This window comes from Anopheles arabiensis, chromosome 2, assembly GCF_016920715.1.
Source record: "Anopheles arabiensis isolate DONGOLA chromosome 2, AaraD3, whole genome shotgun sequence".
NCBI lineage: Eukaryota > Metazoa > Arthropoda > Insecta > Diptera > Culicidae > Anopheles > Anopheles arabiensis.
Genome location: NC_053517.1, coordinates 61,604,513 through 61,622,245, shown reverse-complemented (window position 1 = coordinate 61,622,245; position 17,733 = coordinate 61,604,513). Strand labels below are relative to the sequence as shown.

Here is a 17,733-nt window from a genome sequence, read left to right as displayed (position 1 = left end):
AATAAAACCAACTCCAATTATGGGAAGGCAGATTTAATAGAGAACCTTAACGAAGAACGTCTTGATTTTCTTTTTAATTCCCTAGGACTTGCTTTAGGTCTCATCCGGGTCACTCTGCCCCATCCGAAAAGTAATTGTATCAATTGCGCCACTTTCGCAGCATAGATTTCCATAAAACGTGAGCACTTGCACAATTTGTTACAATAACTCCTTTTGGGCAGAAACCCATATTTTTCTATAAACCTGTTTTCGGTTGGAGTTTAGGACTCTGAAGATCTTTCCTTCGCGTAGCCTGCCCCGGGTTTCGTCGTCAACAATTGAGACACTTTGATATATTTCAAATTATTAAAACGTATTTCAACAGTGAAATTTTCTTCGCATCGATTTCTGCTCATACGCAGGCGATTTCATGATAAAAATATCAAGACAACATTTGAAAATCAATCTTAAACAATATTATTTCATTATCATGACTTCATTATCGTCCCAAGAATATAACCATAGCAATAAGCTTTAATTTTGATATTTTATTTGCGCTTCAAATCTTAAAGGTCTATAAATGGTTTTAACTAGCAGTCTTAACTTTCAGTATTTAAGTCAAAATTAAGTATTTTTTTAGTTCTAATGATCTAATAATACAAGACATTGAAATGAAAAAGAAAGACTTAATGAAATAGTCGTAACAGCATCGTTCAAACTATGATAAGATTTAAAATGTTCTTGGGAAATCAGATAAAAAATAGAGATAACATTTGGATCATTCGAAATGAGCGATAGGGTCAACCCACAATTTTATAATTTACAAAAATATCTTATATCTTAAATCTACAATAATGAATATAAAACTTTCCTCCTCTTAGGAAATAATAGATCCAGTCTTTGAGGTGTTTTCATGAGTCTTATAAAATATTCCGTTTTCTTCGTAAATATTCCGTGCTATCTGTTGGGGTCTCGTAAAAGGTACCATTATCCCAAGTAACAAAGCAAAAATTAATTGTTTTAGTTTTTAGTGAATAACTAAGTTTTCCGGGCCAGCTGGTTGCAAAGTCCGGGCCAGCGCCTCGAAGACTGGATCTATTATTTCCAAAGAGGAGGAAAGTTTTATATTCATTATTGTAGATTTAAGATTATAGCGGTTTTAAAATACTGTCATACGATATACGCCATCGTACGGGACCGAGCACAATAGTGTATTTTGAGTTTTCGCGTATAGCGAATTCCTATGGACAAATAGATTATACTACTGGTTCGAGGGTCGAAAAATATCGAAACAGAGTACTGAATTAAATATTTTTATTTTGTCAAACCAAATATTTTGTAAAACAGGCATCTTTTGCACAAATTCGATGCATCATACCTTTTGAACATTCGTGAAATTTAAAAAGAGCATACAATTTTTAAAACATTAAAATATTTTCAAAAAAACACATGGAGGCTTCAAATTTAGAGGAACCACGTACTACGGATAATTGCTGTATAGCATATTATATTATAGGGTAGAACTGTAAAGAAAGTAATGTCTAATAATACCCGACACTTCTCGTTGAGCCTAGCAACCCAATGGACGGTGTAGATACGATTTCAACAGTTACCTAACCTCCTACATAATGGAAAGATATTTTATCTCTCAACTTATGGCAACATTTGTTTACAGTAAACTGTTGCATACAGTGCTTGGTATTTAAAATCGGACACTATTCAAAATTAATATACATCATGAAAACTGTACATCATGAAAACTGTGATTTTTGTGATTTGTGATTAAAAATGGAAAATGAACTAGTGTTGGGTAAATCTTATTCAGATTCATGAATCTGAATGAATCTTTGGAATGATTCAAAGAATCTGAATCTCGGTTGGAAAGGTTTATGAATTTCAAAGATTCATATATATTCAAAGATTCAAGAACCTCGAACGATTCTTGCATCTCGAAAGATTCATGAATCCCAAAAGATTCCTATACAGAGTGGCCACTGGAATCAGTATTTTAAATTCCAGGTTTTTACCCGGTTTTCCCGGATTTTTTTAGGTTTTCCCGGTTCACTATACTTTGTGTGCCGGTCATCGATACTTCATTTCCAAATTATTATATCAAAAAGCGTTTTCAAAAATCTCGATCTAGAGCATCTCTCCAAACTACGGCCCGCGGGCCGCTAGCAGCCTTCAAGAGCCTTTAATGAGGCCCGCGATGACTGGGTAAAAGTTAAGTTAAATAGCTTTCTTTTCTAACTAATTAATCAAATTTTATTGGTTTACTTCTGAAAGACGAAAATCAAAATTCAATAAAAGAAAGCTCCAGAAATTTGATATAGGGTAAATGTACCTATAGTGGTGGTAGTACCAATAGTGGTGGTATTGCGCTAAAATGCGCTTCATACGGCAAATTACATGTAATTGAGTTATTTACGTTAGTGTGCAATGTTCTTAAGCCTTTTGCAAAAGATTTAAAAGTTTAATGGGGCCATTCCGTTACTTAGTGACCGAAAAATCCACTATTTGTGAAATGTGTCAACATTTTTCCAAAATCCTTAGGATTTCATAACGAAACTCATTTTTCTGTTAACGTTCTAAATGACCACATAACCACGCAATTACTAGTTTTGAAACATAACTGTTATGAAATGTTATTGTTTTACTAAAATTATTTGCCTTTTGACCATATTTATGCATTTTAAAGTGTTTTTCACCATAGTGCCATTAAAGGTACACAAAACAGGCATGTTCCTATAGTGGTTATAGTTGTAAAATCAATAAAAACGGGTCGTTGTAGATTTTTTGAGGGGATATTTTTGACATGTCGTACTGTTTTCACTAAAAGAAGCAACAGAAATGAGTTTTATGTAGGTAATTTACCAAAAACAGGCCAAAATTCGCTTATATGGCTGAATGAAAAATTGACTTCAAATCAAGCACACTCTTCCGTGTGTAGGTTGACGACAAGTGTGATGCAGTACTTTAGTCAATAGTTTCGTCGATCAAATTTATACATTTTTTTACGATTAAATTACGCAAAAACCTATACTACGGCAGTAATCCTTGATATTCATACGAAAACAGCTTCGAAACTAAGTTTCATTGATATTATACACCGTTTTTGATGCATCTTTGTTTACCACCACTATAGGAACACAATACGACGACTATAGGAACCATACCACCATTATAGGTACAACGAAGCAGTCACAAAAATATGTATTTTTTCGTAAATTTGATGTATTTCAGAATAAAAATGGTTGTGATTGCGATGATAAAACATATTCCAATTGTTATGTGTTAAAATATTCAGAAATTGTCCTTCCTGACACTTTAAATCTATTAAAACACGTTGGTACCACTACAAATTGCACCACTATTGGTACATTTACCCTATTTTGTTAGTATTTTCTTATTAAAACGAGATTTGAACTTCCACTCATTTTAAAGGTAGCGTCAAAATGGCCCTTAACAATGTTGATTGTGAAGCAATGCGGCCCCTGATCTGGAAGATGGAGACCCCTGATCTAGAAGATGGTGAGTAAAGACGGGTATTACGTGAAAGATTTACACTTGTCATAAATAATGAATAAAAGTTATTAGTGAATTATTAAGCAATAAAGTATTCAATCTAAAGGTGTGACAACACATTTGAGAAACATTTTTGGCATGTTTTTTTATCAAATTTGTACAAACAAATTTTCAATCGTGCGCTCGTTTGTGGATCTAATTTGACTACTATGGAGCGTAAGCTATTTAAATATGCAATCTTTATATTTTCGGAAGCTTAATATGAGCAAAGCACTAATGATAAAACGACGATAAAAGCTTTAAAAATATTGCTTTTGGTGGTTTAGCATCATGACACTAACTTAACCCCGTGACAAAGATATTTTGCATCTGCTATCAATTGTTGATTAACAGATGTCATCACACACCTTTTTAAAAGGGTAACCGGATGTCATGGACCAACCAGCCACTGGAGAAAACATAAAAATCTGCGAAGAACGGATTTCCTGTAAAACAACAGCCATGCATTATGCTGTTTCTCGCACGACGCTGATAATGCACCTCACGAATAGATACACGAGATTTCAGTGGTTTTCTTAATTTTGGGATTCTTCCTTGATTTGTTTTATGGGAAGTGTATTTTATGTGATAAGAAGTGGGTTCAACGGCATCCTTTTTGAACTGGCTTTTATCTATTTACTCTCACGTAGAAACACACGCTCTTGCTTTCATTTTTCACCCATTATAAAAAAATCCACGATATCAATAGCTGAGCTATAGGAACGGTTGTTCTTCGATTCTCTGAAAAGTTGAGAAAGGCAGCAATCCTCATCCATAGCGCTAGTGATGAATGGATGGATTAAAGCAAACCTCGTGAAAACAAAGGAGCTACGATCGGACTACAGAAGCTCAACTTGCGCGTATCAGTGTGGGAACCCAGTCAACCGGGTGGAATGCAGAATGCCTCAAATAAAAATGCAAAAAGCCAATGTACAGGCGATGTGTGAGTGGGTAACCTTAAAATTACTAAAGGGAACAAAAATTATCAGTTATCGCCATGAGGAGAACGGGGCGTAATTGCGATCGCCCATTAAATCCACCGTTAAATTCGACACGACAGCAACTTTACGAGAGATGAATGACAAAAGACGAGAGCAAGGTAGCACGAATAGGCCACCATCCCAGAGATGCGCAAGAACCGATATCGGTGAACGTAAGTATTGCACCAGTGCGAATGAGAAGCACATATATTGCGTACCATATGTGAGAAACCGAAAAACCCTACCTATATCTTAAGGGATTCATAAATATCTAAAAAAAATCATTAAGCTTGAGCTTTTTATTCTTCTTCTTCTGGACGTAACAACCTGCGTGGTTATGCCCTTACAGGATGCCTTGCTACAGGAAGACTGTCCATGCGAGGCTTGAACCCACAACAGGCAAATTCAATATTTTGGAAATCATACAGCTCTAAAGATACATTAATCCCTGGAAATATATGAATTTTAAAGGATATATGGACCTTATAGGTTCAAGAACCTTAAGAGATTCCTGAATATTTAGAGATTCACGAATCTTTGAAGATTCGAGATTCATTAATCTTTATAGATTCGACTTGAGATTCGAATCACTCATCACTGAAGATTCATATGAATGAATCTCAACGAAAGATTCATAAAACCCAACACTAAAGTGAACCAAACAAGTCAACACTGAGCATTTGAAGTCGGAAATTTCGATTTTCTAGGAATTCTCGTACCATATAAACATTTTATGGCGAGTTACAATCTAGAACGTTTCACTGCTTTCAGTAGCGACTTTGTAAATTAAAGAACAAGTACGATTTAACAATGCCGAAGCAAACTGTTACGAACGCAAACGAAAGAAGCAAACGAATACTGTTGTAATTAGACAAATTGTAAGTTACAAAACGGTGAAGGGTAAAGCACAATGGAGAAGCCGTTAAAACGAAGAGCTATACGAGATATACGGCGATCTCACTGTCGTGCATTGAGATTAATCATTTAACAGTAGGGCGTTGTATAAAACACATTTTGGGTCGGTACATCTGTTATATCAGAAAAGAATGGAGTGTTTGGGCTCGAGAATGGAGGTAAACACAAAAGACACGAGCTGTATGACTAAGAAAGGTGATGGCAAAATACATGTTCTACGTGGAATTATGGAGTCAACATATTGCATTTATATACGCACAGCACACTGTTTTGTGCTACTTTTCGCAACGCTAATGGTATGGCGCTAGTTAGGCCGGTCTCATGGTACAGTCGTCAACTCGTGCGACTTAACAACAGGCCCGTCATGGGTTCAAGCCCCAAATGGACCGTGCCGCCATACGTAGGACTGATTATCCTGCTATGCGGGGTAATTCATACGTCACTTAAAGCCAACCCCACAAGTGGTGCAGGCAGACCTTCACCGACAATGATTGTTAAGCCAAAGAAGAAGAAGAAGAAGAAAACCTTATATGAAGACTATTTTCGTTTGCTCCCTATTTTTTAAGTAAATTAAATTAAAAGTATTTTTGATGTTTTTTTCACATGGCCATGTAGAATAAGTCCCCTGCATTGCAAAGAAGAAAGAGCCACCGAAACTGAAGAGTCCGCTTTTCGATACCCAGCACTGTACAATATATATTTTCGTTTCGATATTTGAAATTACCCACGAACGCATTGCATCAGTAATCGTAACAGTTATACGATTTATAATTTAAGAAATGAAGGAATGAAATTTAAGAAGAAAGCGATTCAAAATCACCACATGGTAGGTTCAAAGAATGTTTAACTAAAACATATTTACATTAATTCAATACATACTTCTGTTCTTGCAGGGTTGCTGTAATTTCGGTTATTCTAACTAAACTTCTTGCACATTTTAACTCGGCAGATACTTTGCTGCATTGTAAATCTCCTAAAATATGTGCTTCCTCGGAAAGTTTTTGAATCTGAAAGGTAAAATGGTGTACACTTTATGAAGTTAATCATCCATTGTTCATTGATTTAAATTTACCGTCTTTTCCAATATTTCTGATGGCCATCCAGTAACGTGAGATATTAGATCGGCACGGAAATATTTTGCTAAGCTTGGCGTTAAATTTGGGCCCTGAGATCGACCGCATTGAGATGACGCCATGACGCTCTGTAGACTGCATACGGAGCTGGACGTAGTCGATGTCACCACAACGTTACCCAATCCATCTACTACTAAAAATTATGGAACAAATATATGTATAATTATCTTATTAAGTTCTGTTTGTAATCATGCAGAAGATCCAAATTCATACAAATTATCACTTACGTTTTCTATGATCTACCAATGGCAAATCAAGCTCTTGCGTAGGGGTCGGAGGTCCATCACTCGTGAGGGCTGTATTACCACTACTGCATCCTCCCAAGTTCATGTTGTTTATCATATTCGATTGACTACTAGAATGGCTATTGGATGTATTATTGTGTTGTGTGCTGTGATTTAAAAGAATTGCCGATCCAATTGAAAGAGAAGACGAATGGACAGTATGCGATAAATTAGATACGTTGTAAAGTGGCGATTGTAATGCATGATCTCTGAAAATACATATATTCAAATGAAAATTATATTATTGAAATAGCTTTAAACAAGAATTGACAGTCTTAATGAGTTGATGATTAAAATAGTCGAATTTCATCGTACACTTTCGATACTGGATGAAACGGACTTACCTTAAATTAATCAACATTGAAGGACTGTTGCCTATATCATGCACAATACTGGGATTCTGTTGCCGGGACTGCATCATTAACGCATTATTGATAGTTTGCAAGGCCTTTTGTGGATTCAGGTCATTCTGTTCTATGGATTTGTTTCCAGTAATCTGAGAAAGAATTTTGGGTAATCCTGCTAACGATGTTGTGACACTGATGACTGTCCCACTGCTAGCAGAAGATGCCTGGATAGGGGACTGCGTGAAATGCTGAGAATGTAACGGTTGCTGTTGCACATGAGTCATCTGTTGCATAATTGCAGAGCCTTGTTGTTGTGTTACTGAAAGAGTTGAAACATTTTGTTGCTGCGATGACTGTAAGAAGAAAAGAAAATGTAAGAATGTTAAAATAGAGCAGCATTTAATATATGTCCAACGCATTACAACACATACCGTAAGCGATGGAGGTCCTGGGGCATTAGAGCTGAGAATTCCTGCATCTGGTGGGCATGCTTGTGTACACGATAATGTCGAAGCAGCAGTACCAGAATTATGCGTGGCCTGATGCAAGGCTGGAGACAGCATAGCCACCCCCAAGGAAGAGCATGACGTTGGATTAAATGAGGGCACTACACCTTGAGGTGCCGTCGACTGTGCGTAAGTGCATGTTTGGTTAACTGCAGAGTTGGACACCATTCGTGGCAAGAGACCAGGTAAGTTATGGTTAACACCTTCTAAAACCGCATTGCTGTTGTTTCCAACGGCAGTGTTCAATCCAATCACAGATGATGACATCGGTGTCAAACTACTCGAAACAGGGATAGCTGTTGTGTTTGTGCTGCTACTTCCACCAGATATACCAATATTTGTCTGTAAATGCTGGGAACCTATTTGAGATAGACCAGCAGTGGGTGTACTAGAGTGAGAATAACTAGCATCCGAGGTTGGTGTAGAGTCACCAGGACTGATATCCATGTCCGGATTTTCTTCTTCAATGGTTCGCCTTCTTGAAGAAGCTAGTGGGTTTTCTAAGGGTTGCCATCGTCCTCGGGAATTATTTTTGCTGCTACTGCTGCTACTGCTGCTGGAATGCTTTCCGTATGCTGAAGCGGATGAACGATTTACTATAGTTGACGTATAGCGTTCATCACGTTCTTTTTCTCCGCACCTATCTTTATCACGGTCGCGATCTTTTTCTCTATAATCCCGCTGCTGCTCCTTAACTAACACACGACTGTAGGAACATAAAAAAATCGTTCTTACGATATCAAGCAAATTACATATCCATTAAAGAAACTTACCTTTCTTTCTCTATCCACTCGCGAGGCTTTTCCCATTGCGATACTTCTGTTTTGCAGTTATAGTAATATTTTTTCCGGATGAGCTAACATGTTCACTCCAATCTCCAACACGATCTCGATCGTTGCTTTGGTTGATACTATTTCCAGAGATGTTACCTCCAACACTACTGCTTGTATTACCAGCAGGAGCATTTACAGAAGAGCTTATCATACTGCTGTTAGAATTTCCACTATTAAGCGCATTGGCAATTATAGTCGCTGAAATGCTGCCAAGTACTCCCATGTTGTTGCTAGTATTAGCATTACCACCTCCAATACTACCACCACCGCTTCTGTCGCGCTCGCGTTCTCGTAAACGATCTCGTTCGCGATCTCTATCTCGTTCAATTCGTTCACGTTCGCGATCATCACTAGAAGTTCCGCGTTTATCGGGGAGAGAAGATGTCGTTATTTTAAATCTCCTATCGTGCATTGCACGATGATCGATGTCTCTTTCATTGCGGCCTCTCTTAGGTGACCGAGAACAGTCTAAACACAGGAATAAAAAAGTGATGTAAAGCAAATGAAACAAACATATAAAATACGTAATGTATTCATAAGTGTTATCAAATTACACAAACAAACCTGAATATTTTTCTTTTTTATAATCTCGATCGCGTTCCTTATCACGCAGTTTACTCATTGCGTACCCAGATGATTGATATCGATCACGATCTCTTTCTCTTTCACGATCACGATCACGATCACGATCACGATCACGATCACGATCACGATCACGGTCACGGTCACGGTCACGGTCACGGTCACGGTCACGGTCACGGTCACGGTCACGGTCACGATGATCACGATCACGTTCTCGGTCCCGATCTCGAGGAGAATCTAAAAAACACATATACATGAATATTAATATATATACTGTTTAATTGAGCCAGATATACTTTTTTTAAATAATTGTACCATTTATTGTTCCTCCAGCAGGTGAATTATCCCGATCCCTATTGTAACAAGTGGATCTAGACGAAGATTCGCGTTCATAGTCCCTTTTGGAGGAACTATATTTTGTGTTCTAGAAAAAAAAAATCAAATTATCAAATCAAGCTATATGAATATGTCATACTTGAATACCAGCGAGTGTGTTAACGGTAGGTTATTATTAACCACGCTAAGACGCTAAATTGATTCATTCGCGTATGAAAAAAAAAAATACGACGGGCGGGAAAAGGTTGGATTTGGTTTCAAATTTATATGAACCTTTCTTCAAAAAAGTGTTATCCTTGTTACGCGAATGCCAAAGGCAAATTTGAAACCAAATCCAACCTTTTCCCGCCCGTCGTATTTTTTTTTATTCAGAAATAAAACGATCGCGTCGTATACAAAGATGCTAGATATATTATATTATTGTAAAAATGATCACAAATTACATAGTTGTTTCATGTTTCATTACATGTTCGGGGGATTCTTCTAAATGGTCTAGAACGTTGTATGATCTTGAATAATATTTCATTGAAATAATAATAGTAAAAGAATTAGTAAGTATTAGTATTTCAAAATTTAATATTATGAATGATAAACATCTTACTTCTTTGGTGATTTCAATTCTAGCTGTGACATTGTACATTGTATAAGATACAAAGTAACATCTTAATCATTATAGCTGTTGTGTGAAAAGCATACGCTACCAATTAATCGCAATTTCATCGCCATTATCACGATAACAAATCAATATGTTATATCAATACAATCAAATCAAGAGACCTACATACTTAGGCGTAAATCGCAATAAAAAAGTGAAATACATACATCTAAAACATAGGCGTAGAATGAAATAGGGAATTTCAGTAAGGTAAACTACAGCTGACATAAATAATGAAAAATATAACATTTTACCGAAATGAAATATTTTAAAATTTTAATGGCAGGAAATCTAATTGGCGTTTGTCCATTGAGTGGTGGCGGTCGTTCAAACATATGTCCAACTCGAAAATTTGCACTAATCGAGGAAATATATGTGCCTTAAATGTGTATATATTACCTGATACTGATGAGACTGATGATATCTAGAAAGAAAAAAATCACAGGGTAACGAATTAAAGGATATCGATATGTATATTAACGTAAATGTATCCGACTGCATTAATATGTTATTTTATGATCGTCAAAATTAACTCGTTTTGATATCATTTACAAATTTCGACAATATTTTTTTGAGAAATGATATCACCTAAGAGATAAAGTTTTAAACATCGATTGAATATCAAAAATAAAGATTCAATAGTTTAAAATCTTTTTTCCGTATGAATGTCTGCATTTATTGTATACAAGGGAAGTGAAATAGATATTTACCCATCGCTTAGCAAACGTTGCGGTTTCCTGGCATGCATTACCATTTAATAACGGAAATATTGTTTGCGCGTTCCTAGTCCTTACACGCGTTTTTCACTAAATTCACTTTTTTTTATTTTCACAACAGCTAAGGAGAATCAATTATAAGATAGCTTACACGATTTGTTGTAAAATATACAAACACTGATAAGAGGAGCCAGAGCCTTGCATAACAAAAATATAGATAAAACACGCTTCTGCAATTATTGTTAACATAACAGACAAGAAAACTCTAGATTTATAACTGTTAATGGCGACAAAAGTAACCAATTGAGATGGCTAACTATATTAAGACAGCACATTCAACATCCCAAGAGGACGATTCCATCTCATTCTGCAGCCCTCGAATGAATTGCTACGGATTGAATGAAATATTCAAGGATTATTCGGCATCTCACAAGAAACCGAGAAAGACCATAAGATTTAATAATAAAAAACTATTGCACTATAAAAAGGCTTTCAGAAATAAAGCCAAAAGTTTTAACGAAAGATGTAATTTACAAGTTTTCACACTACGCCGCCATCTCCCAAGAATAATAAGACGAACACTTCAATAACGTAAAAATTAGATAGAGGTGTGCGTAACCGTTCAAATAGACATAGTGCGAAAATGTCGCGCGCGAAGATGCCTCGCGCGACAAAAAGTAGCTTAATTTGTAAACAGAGCTACTTGTCTCGCACGACATTCCTGCTTCGTCCGAAACAATCGGAATATTCAGTTTGTTATGAGGCAGACTGATTTAAAGTGCAAATAAATAAATAAAAAACTCAAATTAATTTATTTTTTGTGTTTGAAACAAATAAAAAGTAAGTAAGCAAGGTCCAATTGAGCTACTTTGATCTAAATAGAGTCAAATTTTTAGCTACTTTTTGTCCCGCGAGAAATTCTCGCTCTATGTCTATAAGAACGGTAACACATAATGAATGCCTTCTCCAATCCATTCCACAGCTTGTTTGTAACCAAGGTATATGTAGGATGAGTAGAAAATCGAGGAACAAGGTGTATCGGCAAGATGTATATATTGAGAAGGTAAAGTCTTGTGGCATTTCTCTGATCAAAATGATTGAGAATTGTTACCGTAGCAATAGACGATGCGCAATCTCAGATTACGCATGTATTTATCTGTCAAACGGATCGGTTAGATATATTTATCTGTCAAACAAATTAATAATCTCGACCAAGGTGTATGGATAATAGGAGGTGAAGTGCTTCAGAGCAAATTGACATTTCACGACTTGACATAACAATACTGTGGGCTCCGGTATTAAAATCGGGGAGGGCTGGAGGGGGGTATAGAAAATTGTATGCGATTTGACATAACAATACTCAATGATGGCGCCCGGTAAACGCGCTAACAATTCACCTCCTTAATAAACACACCTTGATCTCGACCATATAATCTTGAAAATTTATGCGCAATCTTGGCGCAATTTGAAAATGCAAAATGGGTATAGGGACTAGGTGGGCTTATAGGTTTGGCGGGAAGGCCATATTGGACGAACGAATGACAGGAGGGGATTCGGTTGTGATACGTAGTTTTTCACCAACACAACGACACATCAACCAAAACAGCCATTGGAATTCACACGCATACATCAACAAATGATCGAATCCCCTCCTGTCATTTCGTTTTCACTTTTCTACAGCACGGCTGTCAAATTGTTCGGTATAAGCCCACCTGTATCAAAGTGGGAAGAAAGAAGGTGTCGTCATGGAGAACAATTAGGCATCGAGGCTTTAGAATAAAGCACAAAACCATGATCGACGGCAGTTGTCAAATGCGATGAATATTGCTGGTATTTGGATATGATATATGAATTGTTTTCGTTTAATACACATATTTTTAGCATTAAAAATTCGTATTTTGCATCCACACTCCATAAATCGACATTTTACACGTTATAATGCAGCTGCTGCCTGTAAACAAATATCGACGGCTGTTGTCAAACTAAATCTCAAAATGGCAACATGCCAAACGCTAAGAAGACACCTCCTCTATATTCCACCTTGCACCTGTGTAATGAACCCACTTTGTGAAAATGTATGGAAATCAGGTTTATAGCTCAGGGTTGGCTACGTGAAATGTCTTATGTTTTGATAAAACGAATACAGTGAACCCTCTCTTATTTGAGAGGCGATGGGACTGTCGAATAAGAGGGGTTTTCAAATACAGAGGTGGAAAGTGAATGAAAGGTCCATCCAAAGAAGAAAGAGACAGAACATTTAGTATGCAGCCTTAACTGTTGCTATAGGAAACTGCGAACAGGATTGCCAATTTGAGCATAAATCATTCAATAACCATGGCAATACCATACACAAATAAGAGGGACACAGATTTCAGAGGTTTTCCAAATTAGAGGGACAAAAATGTACTGGAAATCAAGGGACTGTGAAAAATGTTCAAATAAGAGAGGTTTCTCAAATTGGAGAGGTGTCAAATAAGAGAGGGTTCACTGTATATGCGCAATCTGAGATTGCGCATCGTGTATTAATACGGTTATGTCAAAATCAAAGTGGGTAGAAAGGAGGTGTCGTCATACAAAACATTTGGCCATCAAGGCTTTAGAAAAAAGCACAAAACCAGGATCGACAGCAGTTGTCAAAAGCGACGAATGTTGCTGATTTACGGGTATGATAAATGAATTGTTTTCGTTTAATAAATATTTGTATAGCACAACAAACTTGTATTTTACATGCACAATTTATAAATCGGCATTTTCAACGTGATATTGCGGCTGCTGCCTGTAAACAAATACAGTAGAGCGTCGATTATCCGGGCAGCTCGGGACCGGACGGTTGCCGGTTAATCGATTTGCACGGATAATGGTCCAAGAAATGTCAAACGCATATAAAACATATCAAATTCACTAGTTTTATTATTAATTCACCTAGAATCAATCGATTAATCGTTAGTAGAATATTATTTTAATCAATAACTGTAGGTTTCACAACTGTTCATGAACAAAAATGAATTTCGAAAATACCCCTAGACACTACAGAGCTGCACAAGAAACTGGTTTCCCAATTGATTATCGCTGCAAACTTTCGCCGTACGTATGAACAGCTGTCAGATTTATGCGCACGGTTAAGCCGCCCGCCGGTTAATCCGTCCCCGGATAATCGACGGCTGTTGTCAAACTGAATCTCAAAATGGCAACATGCCAAACGCTAAGAAGACATCTCTTCTATCCCAAGTAGCACAATCCTGTTAAGAAACCGTTAAAAGTATGCCTAAAAGTATTACTTTTAGCTTTCCATACAGCAGTAATTTCAGGGCTTAAAACACTGCGTAACGCTTTCCTGGCTTCGTCAATGATTCGTTAAAAATTAAAATTTTGCCGGTATTTTTAACGAAAAATGTCAAACTCAACGAACAAATCGACAGAGATGGCTGTATTGCTCTGTCTCATTCTACATGTATTTTATAGATCTTCGTTAAGTTACAACAGAAGGTGTTAATATTTCATGGAATAAATGCATAAATTCACCACAAATACTTTTATTCGACATTTCATCGTTTTGTCACTGCATATTGTCACTGTATCACATAAGTTTCTTTCATTCCATGGGTTTCTTCCATTATATCAGCATGGAGGTCAGCTGCAGCAGTCGACGAAAAACATGATGTCCAAACGCTATCCAAATCAAATATGCTGCGGAATATAAAACTTATGTAGCTCATGTAAAGATATTGGTAATATCAATACACTGACCTGTTATAAAATCATGATGACACACAAATTAAACAATAGCTGATAGAAATAGTCGCAGACGCTTGGTTTTGTTGCCATCTACACACAAGCTACACGCACGAAACTTGACGAACTTTTTGACATAAGAAATGGAGGCGCCATGTACGTGACCATATACAGTATGTCTCAAAAATTATCGTCATCAAGAGCATATTATTTTGCCCAAGAAAATATACATTTTTTTGAAAATTTTTCTCATTTGCAAATATTGCAAACCCTATATCAAACTCTTCACTTGTATTATTTGAAAATATTATTTTTTTTAAATTTTTTTATTATCACCGCAGATTCAAATAGAGGAATAAAAGAAAACACATAGTTTTCAAACAGTTAATAAAAAAAATAGTTTGGTGTAAAAATAAATACGCATTATTACATAAATAAGAATGAAAAATGATTTTCCGAATATTGAATAAATTGGAAATGGTGTAGATAAAATTTGAAAAACACTGTGTGTTATATTAACCCGAATCGAAAAAAACGAGTGTAACGGAATACGTCGTTATGATGTAACGCTGGGAAATGTCATATTCTCTTAAGAAACTCTATTTGATTATTAAAGGCTTTAAAAAACTGTTAATAATCAAATAGAGTTTCTTAAGGCTACTTGGGATATTCCACCTTGGTCAAAATCAAGGACAATGTAGGAACGATTAGGGAACGAATGTAGGAAGTATTAGGGCCGTGTCTGTGCTTCATCGCATGCGATTTTATCGGTCGTGCTGTCAAACGCTTTTTCGTATAATATCGCGATTATTTGGATGATTTTAATATTATAACGATTATGAAAAATTAAGTTGAGATAGTTCCTACAAAACACCACACATTTAGTTTGGCCGATAAAATCGGAAGCGGTGTCCGACGAAATAAAAAAAATTGATTCCGTCGTACGACGAAATCGCACGTCCGACCAAGGATAATGTATTTAGAAGAGTGATTTTTATCGCTTTTGCTGGGCGACATTGTGGGAGACATCTGTCATTCTCTGCATACAAATTTCATTACTCCGCACCAGCCCTCCCTGATTTTTATACCGGAGCCACCGAAAGAGATATGTCAAGTCGAGAAATGTCATTTTGCTCTGAACAACAAGGTGAAATATAGAGGAGGTCAAGGATAATGTATTTAGAAGGTTGATTTTTACCGCTTTTGCTGGGCGACATTGTGGGGGACATCTGTCACTCTCTGTATACAAATTTCATTACCCCGCACCAGCCCTCCCCGATTTTTATACCGGAGCCCCCGGAAGAGATATGTCAAGTCGAGAAATGTCATTTTGCTCTGAACAACTTCACCTTGTCATTTATAACACCTTGAGAGGAGGTGTCTTCTTAGCGTTTGGCATGTTGCCATTTTGAGATTCAGTTTGACAACAGCCGTCAATATTTGTTTACAGGCAGCAGCCAAGGTGGATTAAAAATATCAGGTGGTGGATTAGGGCCTTTGGGGGGTCGCCATAGTTGAGGGACTTTACGTCATTTTAGAACCGTTGACCATTGGTTTCCGCACACAAAGCTTAGCAAATAGAACAGATTTCTTTGTTATTATGTGCATTTTATTGTGTCTATTGATTTTATCGAAAAAAAACGTAATATATTAACAAAAGATTTGATGATTTGTTTATGCACGAAATTTAAAATCATGCTAGCATGAGTTCTAATCTCAAGTAAATTGTCCATGCGGCTCGTAGATAATGAGGAATTCATGTAAAAATTGAAAAAAAATAATGATTTCTTAATTTTTATCATCAAAAATGTCGAAAACACAAAGAATTATAGAATAAATTCACAGAATAACACAAAATAACACGCTTTAATGTATGTTGCAATGTTAAATAAGAACTCACAAAGTCCAAAATATATTTTTAAAGAATATTTATTCGAAAAAATGGGGTAGATAAATTATATGAACAAATTTAATAAATGTAAACAAAGTTTGAATCCTGGGGACCTTACGTCAAGTGACGAATTGTCAAAATGCACTAGAGTCCACCATCTGATATTTTTAAACCCACCTTGGGCAGCAGCAACAGTAAATCAGCAACATTCGTCGCTTTTGACAACTGCCGTCGATCCTGGTTTTGTGCTTTTTTCTAAAGCCTTGCTGGCCAAATGTTATGTATGACGACCAGTGTTGTTAACTGTTGACATTTTTCATGACAGTCACCGTAAACAGCCGGTCAAAATAATTTTTGGCTGATGACATTCAATGCTTCCACGACACGACTGTCATTAAACGAAATTCATTCGTGTTGCTACCGTCAGGGCTGATCCAATGACATGAAATGTAAACAATGTAGTCTGAATGTCATTTGACATTTTTTGAACAACACAAAACGATACGATCGGAGGATTATGAAGTATATCGTCGCTGAATATGGGGATTCTAGTGAAATAGCAAAAACTAGTGAAACGAAAGCCTTTGCACCGCACGCTCTGTTGTAGTTTGACATGAATACGGCCGTTTGCAATACGACACAGTTCACGATTCATACAGGTTGGCGAATATCAAATGAATGTATCTTGAAAATGTCTTCATGTCAAATGACATTTTTTGATGGGAATGTCAAATAACAGAGAGAGATGGGAATGGGAAGCTTCAAATCGAATGAATGTTTACAATATTATGTCGATGAACGTCACCGTTCGCAACACTGATGACGACACCTCCTTTCTACTCACTTTGCTGAATAACTTCACCTAGTCATTTATAACCAAAGTGGGTAGAAAGGACCCAAGCGCCACAGATTAAGCTTAAACGACTGGAAAATTGAATATCCATTGAAAAAATGAAAGCTCCACAGCTTCATTGGTTTGATCAATAGATGGCGTATTACAACTCATCATTATATTGCTATCCTTTTCTTGCAATGTATTTCGACAAGTTTCATCTTATCATGACCTATAATAGCCTTCTAACTTTCTGAGCAAAAATCTATATGAATGGTCGTGTGGTCAGATACATGGGTATCAACACCAACGACCATTCCTCAAATCTCACTTGCTTCAGTGCTGGTGGTTTCGGTTGGAGTTTACCCAAGCGCCACAGATTAAGCTTAAACGACTGGAAAATTGAATATCCATAGAAAAAAATGAAAGCTCCACAGCTTCATTGGTT

General features: G+C 36.6%; 1 protein-coding gene and 1 long non-coding RNA gene across 2 annotated transcripts in view; both read right to left on the bottom strand.

Annotated features, from left to right (window-relative positions):
* Positions 1-11,349, bottom strand: part of LOC120893274 (WW domain-containing adapter protein with coiled-coil homolog) — a 29,121-nt gene extending 17,772 nt beyond the window's left edge. Inside the window, 11 exon segments of the mRNA XM_040295070.1 lie at positions 6,318-6,445; positions 6,511-6,701; positions 6,799-7,064; positions 7,200-7,555; positions 7,634-8,423; positions 8,479-8,554; positions 8,557-9,009; positions 9,106-9,360; positions 9,439-9,547; positions 10,514-10,538; positions 10,825-11,349. Coding sequence (XP_040151004.1) covers positions 6,318-6,445; positions 6,511-6,701; positions 6,799-7,064; positions 7,200-7,555; positions 7,634-8,423; positions 8,479-8,554; positions 8,557-9,009; positions 9,106-9,360; positions 9,439-9,547; positions 10,514-10,538; positions 10,825-10,868 — 2,693 coding nt within the window. The 5' untranslated portion in view covers positions 10,869-11,349.
* A 2,929-nt stretch (positions 11,350-14,278) lies between these two features.
* On the bottom strand, positions 14,279-14,705 carry LOC120894345. The gene is made up of 2 exons (XR_005738187.1): positions 14,578-14,705; positions 14,279-14,517 (listed from the first exon to the last, which is right to left on the bottom strand). It is a non-coding gene; the product is annotated as an uncharacterized LOC120894345 (long non-coding RNA).
* Positions 14,706-17,733: the final 3,028 nt, after the last annotated feature.